This window comes from Carlito syrichta, unplaced genomic scaffold (genome assembly GCF_000164805.1).
Source record: "Carlito syrichta isolate Samal-C Ts95f unplaced genomic scaffold, Tarsius_syrichta-2.0.1 Scaffold314834, whole genome shotgun sequence".
Taxonomy (NCBI): Eukaryota; Metazoa; Chordata; class Mammalia; order Primates; family Tarsiidae; genus Carlito; species Carlito syrichta.
In genome coordinates, this window is record NW_007258930.1 from 444,310 (window position 1) to 464,268 (window position 19,959).

A 19,959-nucleotide genomic window follows, 5' to 3' on the forward strand; every position below is an offset into this window, starting at 1 on the left:
ATGCTATGAATATGAAAAAAAAGCCTCGCCAGTTCCACATTCCAGACAATGGGAATTTTCTATTTCTGTGCATTGCAAATCCTACTCCCACCCCCATCTGATTCCAGAGCCAAGTTTGGCAGCAGACTGTTTTTCTTTTGAAAATTACTAATAAGCCATCAAGAATTAAGAATTTATGGATGCATTACAGTGGAATAGGAGAAAAATATGCTTGTATAACTTCTTTAACTTGGCAATTCTCAGTTAATCCAAGTGCAGGAGAAAGGACATTACACAAATATTTCAAGAGCATCAGTCATCAAAACATCCTTGGTGATGGTCCAGTGCCAGTGGACCTTTATCTACTGCTTTGTGTACTTATTCTTAGAGACAAGATAGCGTCTGTTTTTTGAGACCCAGGGAGATGAGATTAAGATGTATTTGAAGGGTTGATCACTCTTACAGAAGTTTCTTATACAAGCACCAAATATACCAATGCACAGTGTTGCCAACACTTACATAAATATTTTGTATTAAACATATACCTGAAAAGCATGAGTAGCTTTTTTTGTATATATTTGTTTGATTTGCCAAATATTTGACATATGAACGCTTATTTCAGCACATTAAATTAACAATTGGTTTTAAACAGCCTATCGGGCATCTGTCTACTTCTTCAGACCACAAATCTGTGATCTTACTAAAGACCTGTTTAACAGTCAAAGCTAGCCAAAAATGTTAGAAAAAATGGCCTAAAATCCAATATAAATATTTTCTAGTGCTGGACTAGTCTTGCTGCAATTTAAACCTCTTAGAAATGGGTTTGGGAAATGATGGTATCTGAATCTATGGAAAACAGTAGTACTTTTGTTGTATGTAGCGTACAGCATATGGTTCATTTTCCAAACTGTCACATTTGTCTTGGTGTAGTTTTTTGTATGTCTGATAGTGTTGTTAAAGTTTTAGAATTTAAAATTTTTTAAGGTTTAGTTTGAAATGGTTTTGTCATTCCAAGCAAATGTCCACTTTTTGTTCATGGCGCTTTTCTGTATTTGATCCTCAAAAAGATTTTGAGCCAGGCTCGGTGGCTCAGCCTGTAATCCCAAGCCTTGGGAGGATGAGGTGGGTGGATTGCCTGAGCTCGCGGGTTCGAGACCCACCTGGGCAACTTGGTGAGACCTCATCTCTACAATAAATTAAAAAAAAAAAAAAAAATAGCCGGGTGTGGTAGCGTGCACCTGTAATTCCAACTACTTGGAAGGCTGAGGCGGAAGGATCGCCGGAGCCCAGCAGGTCGAGGCTGCGGTGGCTGAGAACGGCCACTGCACTCCAGTCTGGGCGACAGAGTGAGACTCCAACTCAAAAAAAAAAAGATTTTGAGCTCTTGGATTTGAACCTCCAGCTGTGGTGGGTGAGCTGCCACAAGTGACAGGGCAGCCTAAGTTGCCACAGCCATCAATGGAGCATTTTCCATTGATCCACATTTTCCATTGATCCACATTTTCTGTGACTGTGAGAACACTTGACACAGGCAGGTGGCCATCTTGCTTAGCCTCGTTCCTGGAATTTTGCTTCTCCAGGTGACTTATAACTGTGAAAGTTTATCCTCCCTGCCTATTTCCTTATTCCTCCTTCCACTGGGTACTATTTTACTTTCTAAGTTTCCTCCTGTTTTTTCTTAAAAAGTTGATATGCCTTTTGTTTTGCTGAATAGGCAACAAACTTAGAGCAGAACCAGGCAGGAGGGAAAATTACAAAACAAAATTTACAAGTCTTCTTTTTAAAGTTCTAGAAATGAGCTTGTCAGAAGTGCATATTCACACCTGCAGTAAACCTGTGGTAGGCCTATGGAAAGAAGCCAAACCGAGAAAAAATGCCAGAGGTGCAAAAGGAAACTTCATCAATTAGTTCAATGTAAATTCTGAAGTGTTAAGGCAGTTTGATGAAGATTAAGACTTGGCTAAAATGCAAAACTACTTGGAGTTATTCCCTTTATGTTCTATTATACAAAATCAAGAAAATATTTGTTTAATGATTGCCATGCACTTATACCTTTAAGTGCTAGTAAATTGATTTATCACAAAAATATTCTGATGGAAACCAGTTGCGTATGTATGGGTGGAGATTAAGAGGCAATCAAATTTGGCGTTGAACACTATGATCTTTCAGGAGCCATAATTAGGACTCGTGGTCTAAAGAAGTCATGCCTTTGCCCCGTAAATTTTTAGTGGCCAACAGATGATGCTTTATGTGATTCCAAGAGAAGGATAGTTTGCACGGTTTGTGAAGATGAACAGGGAAGATGGCAGTTTTGGAACATACAAATCTTGCAAGTCTCTTGAAATGTTGGCTTCCTGTATTGAAACCAACTTTGCTGGTTGATAAGACAGGGCTTGATTGGAAAGGATTGCCTGAAAGATTTTTATTTCTGTGGAAGAAAATAGCGTCCCAGGTTAAAGCAGCCACATATCACTTGAGGCCACACTGAGGATGATGTTAAATTGAGGTGTTTACTTGTCTACTGTTCTGAAAATCCCAGAGTTCTCCAGGCCTGCTCCTAACCTGAAAGCAAAGTTGTAATCTAATGGGCAGACCAGGGCAGTGATAAGTAGGCCTCAAGAATGGTTCATTTATGTTTTCAGCCCTTTAGTTCAGAGGTTCTATGCCCCAGATAGATAATGCCCAAAGCCAACCTGTGAATTTAGGTGCTTTATTTGATAATCTGAGAGACTGTTTTATAGCCAGTAGAGTGAGGTGTGAATGCTACTTTCAAGGCTTAGTATTTGTATGGATGTTCTGTATAGGTGTTCTGTGATGAACTGATGAGGCATATAAACCTACAGTTTAGTGAGTCTGCAATATCATGGACCGCCTGGACCAGTGCCTGGTCTTGGCAGGAAGTCCATTTACTAACAAAGATGGCTCTATGGAAGATGAACTGTCCCATGAGTGATCACAAAAATTATGACTCCTTCCAAACTGAAGCTGTACTGTGGATTCAGTTAAACATGACTTTAGTCAATGACCTAAACCATGAAGACATCATAGAGGCCAATGTGGTTGAGATGTTTGCATCCCATGGAAATTGCCCATCAAGGAGGAGCTAATGGAACCGGAACAAGAGAAATTTACAAGAATGAGAGAATTTTATTGGTACCTCTTCTACTGGGTTTTAAAAGAATTATTATATAAAGAGCTTACAAGTCTTGTTAAATTATCCCAATTTTGAATGTAACTTTAGACTTTCCAGAAAAAAATAGATGTTTTATTCAGGTAGCATAGGGTAATGTAAAAGGAAAATACAGACTTTTTTAGAGCAGGAATTTTTGAAGCCAAAGTTGTCATTCTCTTCCATCTACCCTCATTACTGACAGGTGAGGGCTTCTCTTTTAAAATATCATAACTTTTTAATAATAAACAGCACCATGTTAAATCAATACAGGATTTAACATACTTTGTGGAATAGTTAATGTTTCATTTTGATATAATTGTATGGTATATGTTTTAATACATTTTCAGTATTTTTAAGTGGAGTATATTTGCTGTCATGGGACTGCTTGCAGAGTTGTAAGTGTTAGAAATAATTTTCTATAGAAGTGCCTCATATAGTCTGTTCTCAAAAAATGGTTGTTAATTTAGAGACTTTATTAGAGAGCTCGAAATTGACACACAAATTTCCCAGTAGGTTAAACTTTATAGGAGAGTTGTGAAGATTAAACAACATGATCTATATAATGAAAGTCTTTATGAAGAGATAGTACATTATGGAAATACATAGTTATTATTTGCATCAACTTCAAAAGCACTGCTTTGCTTGGAATTCACAAAGGTGAAAAAGTGACAGAACAACTTTGGAATAGGTGTCGAACAGAAGGTGGTGGAGATTTGGAGTACAAAAGGGACTTAAAGGGAAACATTTGGCACTAAATCTGTGATGTCTCCTCTGACATTGCCTTGGATAGTTCTCCAAATCGTGTATTGTTTTGTAACAGCTCTCACACCTGTAGTTTATCCACAGTTTAGGTTGGAGAATCAGAGAGGGTAAGAGCAAGCTTCATACTTCTCTATTGCAGGTACTGATAGCAATTTGCCTGGAAGACTTGTGAAAATACAATTTGCTGGACCCTAACCCCAGAATTTCTGACTCAGTAGGTCTGAGTGAGTCCCAAGGATCTGAGTTTCTGCTAGGTGTTTCTAACAGGTTCCCCCATGATATGGGGACTGCTGGTGCAGGGACCATACTTTGCAACCATTTCTCTGGATCCTAAAATGTGGAAATGTGATTTCTGGCAATTCATGGTCTCAATTTTGGCTGGAAGGGGAGTAAGAATAAGAATTGCACTGCAGTATGCATTTCTGTTTCTCACTATATAAAACGAATAGGTTGATATTTTGATTGTCATCCCACACCAGTGTTGAAGTGGCACTGCTCAAATTTTGAGTGAGAGTGAGATTTTATAACCACTCAACTAAAGAAAATTAAAATTATGATTTCCAGGCAGCACAGGGCACATGTGCATGTATGCAGCTAATGTTAATGCCTTCATATGTTTGCAAGCTGCTTAATTTGGTGCTTCAATTTTCCATATCCAGTTATCCCCTTGTATTCATGTTGGATTTTCACACAAGATTAAGCTGAATTACTCAGTTTTACAATATGCACAAATTTTTGCTGTAAAAATATTTTTGTAGGTGAGCAAAAACAGTTCCATATCTCACTGAGGAGGAGAGAAAATTAGTAAGACTGGGCAATCATAGCTTTATTCTTATTGGGAAAAGTTTTGGTTATCTTTATACTATTGTTTCTCCTTTCCCTCATTTAATGTTATTTTGCCAGCGATCAGGTGGGATATGAGAAGGGAGGATTGCATCTGCTTTGAGGTGTACCCCAAGCAGGACTTAAGGAACAGATGGATGGCAAGACAGAGAATTCAGGTAGAATTTCTGGAATGAGAAACCAACATTTTTTTGTGGTTAGGAGGTTATGGGCCAAACTGCTGAATCCAAAGTTCTCACTTTCTGCTTCAACTGAGTTTACCTTCCAAGGAAAAAAATATATATAGTCAGTTGTGGGGTTATGGTCCAGACCTGGACTGCTTCCGATTCCCTGCTTCTCTCAGGAGCAGCCTCTGGCCAAGGCTGGTCTCTAAAGGATAGTCATATTCCCAGTAATAAGTCACGGGATGCAGGTGACCAAGCAAAGTGAAAGCCATGTAGTCATCACATGTAATCAATGTAATTATAAACACTGGATAGTAATTTGATTAATTGCCTTACTTGCCTCTAAAATTGTTTGCCATACTGCACCAAGGTGCTGTTTTTTTTCCTCACTGACCTGTTGCCATCAGTGCCTCCTGTAAGTTCTAATAAACTATGTCTTTCCCTGCTGGACCTCCAGGTGACTTCTTTGGACTATATAAACGTTATGCTCAAGCCCCCTCAGCTTTAGGGTTGCTGGGTTACCATAGTTATATTTCTTTCAAATGAATACTAAAGCGAAAAGAAATTGGACATATTTAGGTTATTTGTAGTCATAGTGAAAGTTCATTTTTTCATATTTGTATGAGCACCAAGGATAAAAGTTAAGAATAACAAAGACTCTAAATTGAAGGAAGTTAGTTAATTAACTTAGACATTATTTGCTATATTTTACAATAATAAGAGAGCATACCATAGGCACTAAATAAAGAGAGAATAGTGGAATTTATTCATTCCATGGAACCAACAGCACTGTCTCAGAAGGCTGACTTTTACAGTGTCCTCCTCAATATTGTCAGCGACTATCTGCCCCGTTCAGGTGCCCTGACCAAGACGCAAATCATTTAACTCTGTCTTAACAGCAGACATTTGAATCATCAAAAGTTACAACTGCCTCCTTGAAGTCTTAGTTTTCCTGCCTAAGTTTCGAAGCTGCTTTAGCCTCACTTCCAGCACTCCGTTTCTGTTTGTGACCTGGGCTTGCTCCCTGATCTCCAACCTCGTATCTCTTAGTGAACTTAGCTGCTTGTGTCTGGTTCTGACTATCCATCAGCTCTGGATTTCAGAGGTGAGTCTTACCTAGAGTTTGTATTAATACTTAACCACACCCTGAGAAGTCAGGGGTTTATAAACTTCACTGGGACCTTTTCCCTAGGGCTATAAAGTCCTTATTTCTACCTTCTTGGAGTGAATCTACTGAGAGTGAACTCTTCATTATTCACAAGAAAAGGGATAAACTCTCATCAACATATCTAGGAGTTTGCTTCTCAGGCTGGTTCACAGGGATGCCTACCAAGCATTTCTGAGAAATGGATGTACTTCATGAAAAATGCAGTGCACCAACTGCCCCGGAAAATTTTGAGACTGGGAAAGTAATGAACTAGGATCCATAGTTCTGGAGTACTAAGTGAGTTGGGGTTATAGCTATACAAAAACCAGGGATGAGCAGAATTTTGTCCTTTTTTTGTTTGTTTGTTTGTTTTTTGTTTTTGAGTTGGAGTCTCACTCTGTCACCCAGACTGGAGTGCAGTGGCCGCTCCTGGCCACTGCAGCCTCGACCTGCTGGGCTCCAGCGATCCTTCCACCTCAGCCTTCTGAGTAGCCAGAATTACAGGCATGCGCCCGGCTGATTTTTTGATTTATTATAGAGATGAGGTCTCACTGCCCAGGCGGGTCTCGAACCCGCGGTCTCATGCAATCCACTCACCTCAGCCTCCCAAAGGTGCGGGATTACAGGCTGAGCCACCGAGCCCAGCTCTTTTTTTTTTAACTTAAATCACTGACCATGTTTTGTACAATCATCTGTGTCACCAATTTACACTCAAACATAACATTTTCAAGTGGAAATGTTACTTCTCCCTCTAACTCAGATTTCTTTTAGTGAAATTAATTGCTGGATTAAATGACATAAAGAGTTCTTATACCATAATAAGTGTTCAGCATCTATTAGTTATAATTATTGTTGCTTTTTATCTAAATACTGAAAAAATATATATGCTATAGTTCTGAAAAGCAGATAGGGAACAGGTGCCACAAATTACCCACCACCCCCATTTTTTTTTAAAGAAATGAGGAAAAGTGGAAGCCTAAAAATGTTGGCAGTATAATCAGCATAACTCAGTAGAATAAAAGAAAACTAAAATATGTTTCTATACATTTTGCATTTCAGTACTTTGCCAGTAGTTCACATGGCATATTTTAATTAAGGAAATCTACTGTGGGTCTCTAAAGAAAAACAAATTAGAACTGGAAACTTGTCACTGGGGTGGCAATGCCCCCAAACTCACAATGTCAAAATTGTGATATTTGACATTTGATGGTTACTGAGTTTGGATATTCAAAAATAGTATGTTTTTTGCTTTTTAGGGCCAGTGAACTATGGCAGAAAGAGTGTGGAATTAGATTTTTACTGCAATCCCCACTCTCCACACCCTAGATGTTCAGTGAGGAACTTACTTTTCCTTTTCTATAAAATAGTGATAGTAATATTGACTTCAGAACACAGTTGTAAGAATTAAATGAGATAGCATAAAAGAGTTCAGTATACCCTACACCACTGGCAGATGTTCATTTGATGTTCCTTTCTTATTTTTCTTCTGCTTTGCTTAAAAACTTCAAAAATTACTTATAAACTAAGTCAATGTCTCTGACAGGGAGTAGAACCCCTTCTATCCATTCCTTTTACGTTGGATGCCACTACTTGTGGTTCAGTAATAGATGTGCTGAGATAGAGTTCTCTACAAGGAAAATTCAAGTTAAGGTGAGGATTGGAATTTCCATTTTCTAAAATCCATTTTCAGATCTTCAAGTTAGAATTTTTTCAGTTGCTATGAAGAGTAGAGGTGTACTTAGACTGGATGCACAAAGTGCCAATACCTTCTTGAAAAATGAACTTAATGAACAATGAGTTTATGAGGGTAAGGCAGATGGAAGAAGGAAGGAACTGGATTGATGGCCTCAGCCAATGCAATTTTATAGACATTGTTTGAGTATTGCTGGAGTATAGCCTTGGTCCCTCCTGATGTCATTTTGTAAACAGACTTTTCCATGCCATGTCATTTATCTCAAAGTACACTGCAAGATGTCGAATGAGCTGTTCTTGACTAGTTGCTTATCTCAAATTTAGTTTACATACTTCAAAAAAAGTTTCCTAGTCCTTTCATGATTGGTTCTGAATAGTTAACATGCAACAGACAATTAATTACATCAGGGATCAGCAAATAATGGCCCATAGGGCAAACCTGGCTTGTCTCCTTTTTTTGCATGGCCTGAGAACTAAGATCTTTAAATGTAAAAATGCAAAAAAGATTAGTAGCCTTTAGGTGAGAATAGTTGCTTGAAGAATGTGGCTATTACCTCTTGCCTACACAGCCTAAAATATTTGCTATCTGGCCCTTTACAAGAAAGGGTTGCCAACCACTGCTTAATGCTTATATCTGAGACATTCATCAAAATCACTGAGTGAAATCAAGGCAGCCATCAAGTGAATTAATTAAAATAAGTTAAAGAGGAAATTTTTTATAATACAATTTAGGCTCATATAATACATGCAGGTTAACTGACCCCCATAATATTTTAGATTTAGCAGATACTTTAGTAGTCTTCTAACCCATCAGTTTTCAGAAATTTATATAAGACTCAATATTTAAAACGGATAACAGTAGAACAGTTTTTGTTGAAAGAGTCCGGACCACATGTACTACCCACGCCTAGTCCTCTCTGGGGCACTGTATGGAATCCCAAAAGTAGTAGCCCTCAAACGAATTAATTACTTGTTAAAGTCATCAGATTGCAAGAAGACATCTGCAGAGGCAGCCTGGGACATGGCGGGAGGATGGAAGTCCTGACAAATGTGGTTCCCTCTAAAAAGAAGTTGTCAGAGGGCAGGCAGGGCTTCGTTCTATTTAGAATGAGATAAAGGCTGCAGAGGGAACAGTCCTGGTTTTATTCTGCCCAAGTTTGTTTTTCTGGAAAAGAGAAGTATCTCAACCCCTGGAATATCAAGGATTAGTTATCTAAAATCTAAGCCTTTCATAGACATAGTAAAGCCAAAAAATTGAAATACTGAACTTTAGGGGCCTCTCTGGTTACATTCTAACAGGGACGATGCTTGCTTCCTCAAAATGTATTTTCTACCAGCGATGAGGATGTTTGAAATTGATCTAACTGAAGACTGAACCCTCCATTCCACAAGTAGAGAAAAGCTTATAAATAAAAATTGCTTGAAAAAGGTTATATAGTGGCATAAATTCATGGTAATGTGTAATGACTTATCAGCATCCATCTGGAGAGTAAAATAAGCTAGGACACTAAGTACCTGAAGGCAAAATGGAAGAGTGTGGTCAGAGAATAGAATTAGGAAGAAAGGGTGTTCTCTGGAGTCACAACAAAACCAACTTCAGAATGTTTGATGGGAACCTTTCATTGTCTATGCTGTTTTGCCTAGGGCTAGTGATAATTGCAGACTTTGGTTCCTCACTACACCATAATTCTCCAGAAGGGCTGTTTTTGCTCCCTTTTAGAGATCTAAAAGAGATTCTCTAAGAGAGTTCAAGCAGTGTTGTAGATCAGCTTTCAATTTTGACTAGAATAATACTGAATTAAAAATTGGATTGGTTGTCTATGCTCAAAATCTGTTTCCAAGAAGCCTTCACTGAGAAGTGGTTTTCAGAAGTCATGTGAAAGTAGAGTGGGTGAGACTGTCCCAGCAGGCTCTGAAAGAGAGGAAACACCTTTTGTGGTCATCATGGTACAGGTAGGAGATAGTTAAAGGATGAATAATGAGGAGCTAGGGAACCTAGTGTATTTGGTTTTTTTATTAACACTTTGGTTTTTTTGTGCCCAAGGTGGGCTTTATTTCCAAACAAAGAGATGAGGAGCCTTCCTGTAAGAGCTTCCAGGAGTCACTGGTCATGCCTCCTCCATCTTTCTTCTTTCTGCCTTCCCACTATTCCCAAAATGGTGGTTAATATATCACACAGATCAGGAGGAAATGACTGGTCTCCCACAGGGGACAGTCTGAATCCTTTGTTTGTTCAGATTATTTTCCTGACTTTCCATGTAATGAACTCTTTGAGGGTGAGTAGGTAGGTAGGTTGGGAGGAGGAGGGAAGACAGATAAGGTGTAAGATATGAGGTTAGCTATTTCGTGCTTTGTCTGGAAAAATGCAAGAGGGCTGCATGAAATGTTGGTCCCCAAGAAGTTGAGAGAGCTGCCAGATGATGCCATTTTACTTGTAAAAAAAATATGCTTTTGTTCTGCAGTGCAGATGGTTCAGGAGTTTTTCCTCACATGAAGTTAATTATACCCGGTATTTCAGAATGTTTGATGGGAACCTTTGGCATTTATGCGGATGACATCAGCCATTATCTTTTAGTTGTATCACAGGGTATTCCAGAAAGGCATGTAAGCATGTATCCTCTTCCAAATACTAATAACTTCTTCCTGGCGATAAATCCAGCGGCATGATGTGGAAATGTAATTGGGCAGCCTACACAGAAGTTTGGAGCTCATGGGGGGAATATCTATTTGTAAGAGAACCTGAATATTCATGTAACTGTCCAGACATCAATAAATTCTCATTTTACTTTATTTATTTCTTTTCCCCAGAGAACAGCAGCACTCTTAATCTCAAAGTTAATAGGCATGTTCTTCAGATCTGTACCCTCACTTACCTTAATAGAACATCTCCCTAACACATTTGTTTATCCGTTGCCAGGTAGCTCTCCCATCAGGTGACATGAGTATGTTTTCTTTGTCTTAGTGCACAGGAGACAGTTGCCATTGTTTGCCATCAATTAGCTTGGGGTAGCATGTCAAGGATGTACGGGTGGTGTCATTTTAGTCTGACAGTCACCCGATCCGGTTGAGAAGGGTTTGTTTCATTATCCTCTTATCGGGGCTGCTGGATAATGATTCTCTACAGTGCAGAGTGGGGAGGGGAAAAAAAAGACAGGCAGAAAGAATAGATTTTTAGGAATTGGCAATATTAAAATTATTCATGCCTCAAGGAGAAGGGAAAGATTAGAGAGATGACTGTGCAAACCCCTTAAGAAGCTACTTTTTCCTGATGCAGGTGGAATGTGGAACCCTTCCTGATAGAGAGGGAGGGAAAGGGAAGAAGGAAAGAAAAAGGAAAAGTAGCCCCTCCTACTTATTGGCGACAAGGCCAAAATTAGCTGAGGCATAGTTCCCATTCTCCAATTAACCTCAACATCAAATGCAACCTTCCAAGTGACCCTGACAGGACATTTTCCTTGCTAGAAAGCTCTGGTTTTTGAATTCAGGTCCAGAGAGCATTTTCCATTGAACAACAATGCAATTAAATTGCTCCAAAGTGAAATGCAAAGAATTATAGAAGGTGTCGGGACCCAAATTTTCACTTATTGGGGGCTAAAACTCCAGTCAACCCAATATTGGTCATTTTCTTCACAATGCCTGAGGGGAAGTCTTTCTTGAATTCTGAAAATTCTGAATCTTTAGACTCTTGGAGAAACAAAAAGAAGTGCTGAAAATGTAAAAATACTTCAAGATAAACTAAGCTTCAAGAAGGACAATTGTGTTGACATTTTAGTAACAGCCCATTTTCACTCCTTAACGAAGTGCAGTCATGCATGAAAATGACTTGTTATCTTTTAAACTGAAACGCATTATGGGTTACAACTCAAAGGTGTGTATTACTTGTACAAAATAAAGTACGTTTTAACCCTATGAGGATTCTTTTGTAGACCCCCAAACACTTTACAGCAACTCATATAAAAAAACTGAACAGTAAAAAGCTTAATGAGTGTGATGTATAAACTCTTCTGCATTTTTTAAAATAACTCTAGTCCACAGTTTATATTTATATGTATTCTTCCATCTGTAGTTTAGATGGGAGGCCATACTTTATTGCAGATTTATCATTTTGGAGGAACATATGCCTTTATATTTCCCTAATCCTTTTAATAATGACAATAATTACAATAATGTAAAGAACCAAATAATAGCAACAGTGGTTTATTGAGCACTTAACCATAGCTCAGGTTCTATGCTAAGTGTTTTCTATATATTATATCATCCAACTCACAATTCTATGAGGTAGTATTCTTATTTAAGATGAAGAAGCTGAGATTTAGGTTAAGTGATTTGCCCAGGACACCTTGCTATTAATTGCTAAGGCTAAGATTAAGTCCTAGCCTATCTGACTCAACATTGTGTGTGCTTTGTTCTATTAATAACCATCCTGACACTGTCTCTATAGAGTGCCCACTTTCTAATGAGGCCAGAATAGCCCAGATTTCTATTGCAGTTCAGCTGTTTCTTGAACCCTTTCCAGGTTCAAAATTCTCCTCCAGGAAGAGACAGAGAGACAGGAGTGAGCTTACCATTCACTTAGGTCTTCTGATTCTCTCTGCTGTCTCTGTGAAAGGCACCTTACCCTGATTTTATTGATTAGCTGACCCATCTGTGCTTTGACCCTGGAAATTCTGCCCAAGAGATGAATGGTCAGCCTGTACTTCTTCCTATGTACCAGCCACCAAGCAATTAATGCCATTTGTCAGGGTCCCAACACTACTCCTGGCACTCATTATAAGTGAATTCACAGTTCCTGGGTAGACGGGTGTCCCTTCCCTATGAGAGCAAGCCCTACACGAGGAACTGCACCATGGCTGTTCAGCAACCACAAGTGGTTCCAAATACAGATTTACAAAGCATCTCAGTGACTACAGTAAATCTCTTCTTGGGGCATTATTGACAAGTGATGTGGCCTTTGGGCCCAGGGCATTGTGCTTACTTGTGGTAAAAGGCGTATATGACTGATTGCTCATGAATAACCCCTACTTGCCTCCTTTTTTTCCAACCAGTGGATCAATATGCCTCTGACATGTATCTGAAATCTTTATTTGGGAAAAAAGCACATTTCCTACCAGCTGTTTGTTTTCCAAACCAAGTACTTTAATTTCTTGCCTGAATTTTCAGAGTTGGAAAATTTCTCTTGTCGATGCTGAGGTAATTTTAGGATGGGCAAAAACATAAATGGGAATATCTTTTTTGTTTTTATTTTTTGCATTCTAACCAGCAGTTAAAGCTACTCATTTTTGTTGTATGTGGTGGGGGAAGAGTGCCTATTGACTCTAAGCGGTCTTTGCAAACGGAGTGTTTAGAGGTCTTGATCGACATTCCCGTGCATTGTCTTGAATCCATATTGCATTTGAGAGGCATTATAGGGTCGTGGTCAGGGTCGGATGTTCTAAAATCAGGCTTCCTAGTTTTGAATTCCAGCTCCACTATTTACATGCCTTGTGACCTAGGCCAGGTGACTTAACCAGGAACCAGGTTAGGCCTCAAGTTTCTCATCAGTAAACTTGAGAAACATTTATAGAGTACTTGGCACATAATAAATACTTAATCAACCTTAACTATTGATTCTGAGACATGGGACAGCAATAATATGAAATACAGCTGAGATATGGTCCAGCACCTATACTCAAAGTACGGTTTCCACGCCAACAGCCTCAGCACCACCAGGGACTTTGATAGTTTGTTAGAAGTTCAGTCTCAGCATCCTTAAGACCCAGTGAATCAGAATCTATATTTTACCTTGATGATTTGTTTGCACATTGGAAGCTTGAAAAGCAGGGCTCCAGCTCCTCACATAGTTTTGAATAGGAATGGATATGGGCTGTTTTTATTATACCTCAGCCAAGGAAGGTCTTCATCCTTGCCTCTAAAATGTTGAAAACACAGTCACCAAGAATGCCTTTGGTAACCTCCCTTGCCTCTGGCAAGGGGCCTAAGACAAGTGGTCTTTATTTCCGTATGCTACCAACACTCCTAACCTCCCTCCATTCACATGGTAAATGCATCTCAAATGAAGTAACCCCAAGGGTGCCCTATCCATACTCACTAAAATATAGATTAATAGGTTTCATTTGGACAAAGAGAGAGCTGTCTATTTTGTTTGTTTGTTTGTTTTTGAGTTGCAGTTTCACGCCATCGCCCAGACTGGAGTGCAGTGGCCGCTTCCGGCCACCGCAGCCTCTACCCACTGGGCTCCGGCGATCCTTCTGCCTCAGCCTTCCGAGTAGCTGGAATTACAGGCACGTGCTACCACGCCCGGCTGATTTTTGATTTATTGTAGAGATGAGGTCTCACCAAGTTGCCCAAGCGGGTCTCGAACCCGCGGGCTCAGGCAATCCACTCACCTCAGCCTCCCAAAGGCACGGGATTACAGGCTGAGCCACCGAGCCCGGCAAGAGAGCTGTCTATTAACTAAGATTAACCTGAGCTAGTTAAAGGTACCAGCCTGGAATGCCCTGGTCTCGGTAGCCAGTAAGATGACATTTGAGAACCACGTGGATCAACATGTGCTGCTTTCTTAAAATGATGAAGTCTAACTGAGTCACCTCCATCTACCTGCAGAGAGCGAGGCCCCAAAGAGAGAGAAAGCCCACAGCAACAGAGAGGCCAGTTCCTGGCTGTCTGCTGAAGGCAGGGCTCATGTATTCATCTCAAGACCAGGCTTTTATTTCCTTGGGGAGTCCACCATCTCTTAATCACAAAAGCAATAAGTATTTCCAATATGTTCCTCTGCCGTGCCTAATCAGTTGTTCCAGCTGCCAGTCATCAGCCACGTCCAGGAGTTCACTTAAAAGCCTTCTTTCAGCCTTGAAAGCGGTAGTGACCCCTGAGTCGACACAGACAATGAAGGCCGCCCCCGTGGGCAGCCTGTGTGTGCCGGTTGATTTAATCACAACAGTTTTGTTAATATCGTCCTGTATTCTGGAGGGATCAACACTCTTCCTTATGCTTTAATCGATAGCCTACATTGGTTAAGTATGGAAAATCATTTTGAGGGTGTATGGAAGGAAATTTTTCCTTTTGCGAATGACATTACAATTTTACTCTAACGTGGAGCTTTTCTTCCTGAGGTTAAAAATCACTTGGCAAAGCCTCAACATTTGTCTGAAAGCATATGTTGTGTCAGGCAGGACCGTGTGAAGCCGGCAGGTATTCAGGCTTAAAACATTAATAGAGATTAGCACCTGCCTGGTGCAGAGTAGGTGTTGGGAAATTGTGTTTGAATGAATGAATGAGTAAAATAATATTTCTGGACTATAGTAACTAAGATTGAATTCTGAATGTATGATGTCAGAAATTCCTAGAAGTCAGGGTAAGTAGGAGAGGCACTTCCTGTGCTATAGTGGCAGTTTCTGAGAAATATAGGTCTTTGGTGGAGGCCAAGGAGAATGCTATTGAAGCACAGCTGTCTGACTCCAGGGGGTTATCCATTTTATTGAAAGGGTAAGGGAGATGGGAACTGGATAAATGTTGGAAAGCCATGCTTGTGTCTGTTGTTACTCCCTCCAAATTTCTGGTCATCATCTTGGTCACAGGTGACATCATAACAACTAGGCATGCCCTGGAATCTTCATACAAAGTGCTTCTACTAGGTTGTAATCTCACCAGAAGTAAGATTTTTCTATACTTGGCATCCCATCTGTTAGAAAATAGAGGTGAGTCCTGACCTCGTTTTGCAGAGAGGTGATTTCTTACACCCTACATCAGCAACTGTTCAGTATACTTTCCAAATCCAGACTCTAAATTGAACCCTACAGCCCTCCCTTTTGTATTCTCATGGGGCCCCTGTCAAAGGGCCAGTGCCTGTTTCTGTGCCATTTACCCCTGTAGCATGGAAGAAAGGGCTATGGACATGGGTTTGACTGAGCTGGCTGAGCATAAATGAGGGCAGTGATTCATAAGGTGACTCTAGCTCTTGACTGGGTCCAGCACAGCTAGAAGGCATATTCCTGAGCCTTTAGCCCCGGACCAGATACCACATGTGCCCCACCTCACATCCCACTTCCCTACCACCTGTTTCTATTGGTCATGGCTATGGCAACTAGCCACACCAGGCATAGCTTGGCAGCACCTCCCCTCTACTGTACCATGTACCTGAGGCATCTTTGATGCCCTGGTGTTGAGCATCTGTGAGAGCATTTAGCCACTCTGGTATATGTGCCTACTTGAAAATGTGAACACATTAACACCCTAGGGCAAACCTTGTCCAATGGGGAATAGGAATTGGTGGATAAATGTTCCTTTCTGTTTTTTTCTTACTCACTGAGCCCCAAGATGGATTTCATCGGCTTTTAGATTGTGTTCATCTTTGTTCCCTAAATAAACATGAACTGATGCTGTTTGGAGATACCAGGCATCAAGGATGTCTTGTTCCCTAGTCTGTTCCAGGACCTAGCTTTTTGTCTGGCACACAGTAAGTATTCCATAAATATATGGAATAGCTGGCTGCTAAGAGAAGAATGAATAGAACACAACTCTGTAAACAGAACTAATGTAAAGTAAGAAGGCACTACAGGCAAAGTAGTATAAATTGTCATGATGTATTTGAGATGAGGTCAATTATTTGAATTGGCCAGGACTTAGGGTGCATTGTGGGGATAAGGTAGTAATGTTAAAGTGCTTAGAACACTGTTTAATCCTCTATACTAGTAAGTCTTGGTATTTTGGTAAAATTAATGTATAGAGCTCTGTTCTCCTCAGTAAATTGCAACCACCTCAAGGGCAGAAAACCGCATATCATAGACTGGCTAGCATGTAATAGGCAGTTGATAAACTTTGAATTTAAAAAATAACGGTTAGGGCCTGGTGCAGTGGCTCACGCCTGTAATACTAGCACTTCGAGAGACCGAGGCTGGAAGAATCCTTGAGCCCAGAAATTTGAGCAACATAGTGAGACCTCATTTCTGGGCAACATAGTGAGATCTCATTTCTACACAAAAAATAAAAAGATAAAACAATTATCCAGTCATGGTGGCACACACCCGTAGTCCCAGTTACTCAGGAGGCTGAAGCAGAAGGATCGCCTGAGCTCAGGAGGTCAGGACTGCGGTGAGCCTGGATTGCACCACTACACTCCAGCTTGGACAGCAAAGTGAGACCCTGAATCAAAAATAAATGAATAAGTAATGGTTGGATGGTGGATGGATGGATGGATGATTGGTCCTGGCTGTCAAATGAAATGAAGGAGAGTCTCTAAACCAGGCCTAACTTTGAGTGAGTGCCAGGCTACAAATAATACAAATTTCACAGCCTATTTTATCACAGCTCCAAATGTAGCTCCTATAGCTAATATGGACCTCTGAAAAGCATCACACTTTGTTGAACCATAGAATAGAGCATAGAGTGTGCACACCAAGTTTCCCCGATGCCTATCGGGTTGTAAGCTGCAGAGGCAATCCTTCCCTTGTGATAAACACACGCACATACATACAAAAATACCTCCAGGGGAAAATAAGTGATGGGTGCATTCAGCAACTCCAACAAAATAATAGGAAAGCTCACATTTCTACATTAAGGCAGAAGAAATAAAAAAAGGTGGGCTGTGTTTTCAGTGTCTCTGTGACCTCTAATTATTCCATTAGATCTTGGAATAGTATATAAAACACTGCAGTCTGTGCTGACAAACACCAGTATTGAAACTATTGCCACAGTCAATCCAAACAGTCTTCTCCCCTGGGTAAAATTATTATTTGGAATACAAGCAGAATTGTGGTTCCCTGAGCTGGCTGAGCATAAATGAGGGCAGTGATTCATAAGGTGACTCTAGCGAGTTTGCAAATGTGCAACTTTCACAGAGACTGATGTACACAACAGAAGCTCAGCATTCGTCGCCTTTCTGAGCTGGTAAGCATTTTCAGACCTCACTACCTCTTTAGGACTTGGAGGGCTGTGGATACAGCCTTCTGAGGACAAGTGTTAACCTGACAGAATGCTGACTTACCAGAAATAAACCTTTCAGATCAGATCACACCCCTGTCAGTAGCTTTTTGAGCGGGAAGATGGTAATTTTGCTTCTTCACACGTTCCTTTAAATACTTGAACTCTTGTTCCATTGGATTAAGCTTTTGGGGGTTGGGTCATCTGGGGTATGAATTCTATCCTCGAGAGGTTGGGGAAAAGTGGTACTGGTCTAAAAATACAACTCCTTGAACTTTTAAACTCTCATATCTTTTTGATAATGTGGCTTCTCTTACTTAATCCTGAACTTGATTTCTTCCATTTTTTAAAATCAATTTATTCTTTGATATCGGTAGAGTAAGTTCAAAAAGAGCAGAAATGGGTATAGATGCTCAGCATAGCTTTGTACAAAGAAGGAAGTTAAAGGGAGTTAGCATAATGATGCTGGTATGATTGTGGCATAATGAGATGTCTACTGAGTAGGTCCCAGACACTGAGAGAGCCTCTCTGATAGACTCTGAAAGTGACAAGCCCCAGTTTCTTCTGTGCCATCGTACCAATTAGCTGATCTAAATGGGGCACATATTCACATTTGAGGTCACATACAGTCTTCAATGGCTAGGCTGCCTCTGTGAATGGGGCTCTTACTTACTCTATGTCCTACTAGGCAAGGTAGGAAAAGGTCCCGGGACTGCGTTTGAGGCCCCTTTTTCATTGTTTGAGAGACTCCTTTTTGATGAAGACAAAGTATATTCAGCACACCATTGGGAAAATGCCTGGGGTTAGTTAGACTCTTAAGTTAAAAGGGTATAAGATCCTATGTTCATGCTAGGATCATGGAAGCTCCGTTCTCATTACAGTGATTTAGCAGTGACAGAAAGGGATCCTGGCCTGACCCACCATGGCCTGCTGCAGCAGTGAGAAGAGGAAGGAGGCCTGTGTTGTGCCCTTCCCTGTCAGCTGACTGAATATTCTGTTACCTGACTCTCATCCCCTGTGACTGAAGAGCACTAATACAGAGACCTTCACATAGATGCAAATGGTACAAGATTGACTAATTACACAGTGTCCAGACAGGGAAGTGGCAGGGCATAGTAGCTCTTAGGTGACAAAACTGTGAACGTCAGCCTGGAGCCAACCAAATGTAAGCTCCTGAGGAACCTTTTCTACTGTGAAAACAAAAGCTCTGTATACTCAGGAAGGGGAGAACTGTTCCCTGAAAACCATCCAGAGAAAAACAAACAAGCCCCTCAAATATGCTTGCTGCCAGCCTTCAGTATCTAAAAAATGTGGACCTCATTCAGGGCACGATCTCATGCTTGTTCTCCCTTGATTTCAGCTCCCGTTTTCTCCAGCAATCATTCAAGCCGAAGTGGAACAGCTGCTGGGGCCGTGCCGCCCCCACATCCTGTCAGTCACCCTTCTCCGGGACATAATGTACAGGGGAGCCCCCATAACCCCTCCTCCCAGTTACCTCCACTCACAGCTGTGGACGCGGGAGCTGAGAGGTAAGGCCATCTGTCTCTCTCTCCTAATAGGTGTCGCCGCCAAAGCTCCCTCCACAGAGAAGTGCTTTGACAGTTGCTGAATTTTATTAATAATCTGTTAGTGGGTTGAGTTTCCCAAAGGTGACATTTTAAAAGTACATACACCAAGCACGTGGACCAAATAGCTCATTATCTGTTTTATTTTTCCATGGAAAAACAAACGAAATGATATTGGCAATAGCCAACTGATGTGTCAGATGTTGGAGAAACGCATCAGAATACCCCTGTCTCTCTCCCACCTTTCTTCAGTTTGTTTCAGGGACTCAATTTTAAGGTAATGTATGTGCCATGCAGGCGGATCTGCCTTCCAGATGTCAGATGGCGTCCTAATCCCATCAATCAGTATTGTTAGCTTAGAAATAGAGTATAAGAGCACAGGGTTTTATTTGGGGATCCGGAAAGGGGCTATTCATGGAATGCTTTGTGTCGATATCACCCTCATAAAGGACTCCCTGGGAAGATTGTTTCAGATGACTGTGATCTTCATTACACACACACACACACACACACACACACACACACATATGTATGTATTTTTTTTTATTATTTTTTTTTGAGTTGGAGTCTCACTCTGTGGCCCAGACTGGATTGCAGTGGCCACTCCCGGCCACCGCAGCCTTGACCTGCTGGGCTCCAGCGATCCTTCCACCTCACCCTTCCAAGTAGCCAGAATTACAGGCATACGCTACCACGCCCGGCTGATTTTTTGATTTA

The 19,959-nt window shown here is 40.7% G+C and overlaps 1 protein-coding gene across 2 annotated transcripts in view; it reads left to right on the plus strand.

Moving 5' to 3' along the window:
- Positions 1-19,959, plus strand: part of GLIS3 (GLIS family zinc finger 3) — a 471,312-nt gene that overhangs the window by 402,677 nt on the left and 48,676 nt on the right. For both annotated transcript variants that reach the window (XM_008072048.2, XM_008072049.1), the window contains one exon: positions 19,038-19,206. In XM_008072048.2, the coding sequence (XP_008070239.1) occupies positions 19,038-19,206 (169 nt within the window). The remainder of the gene's footprint in view (positions 1-19,037; positions 19,207-19,959) is intronic.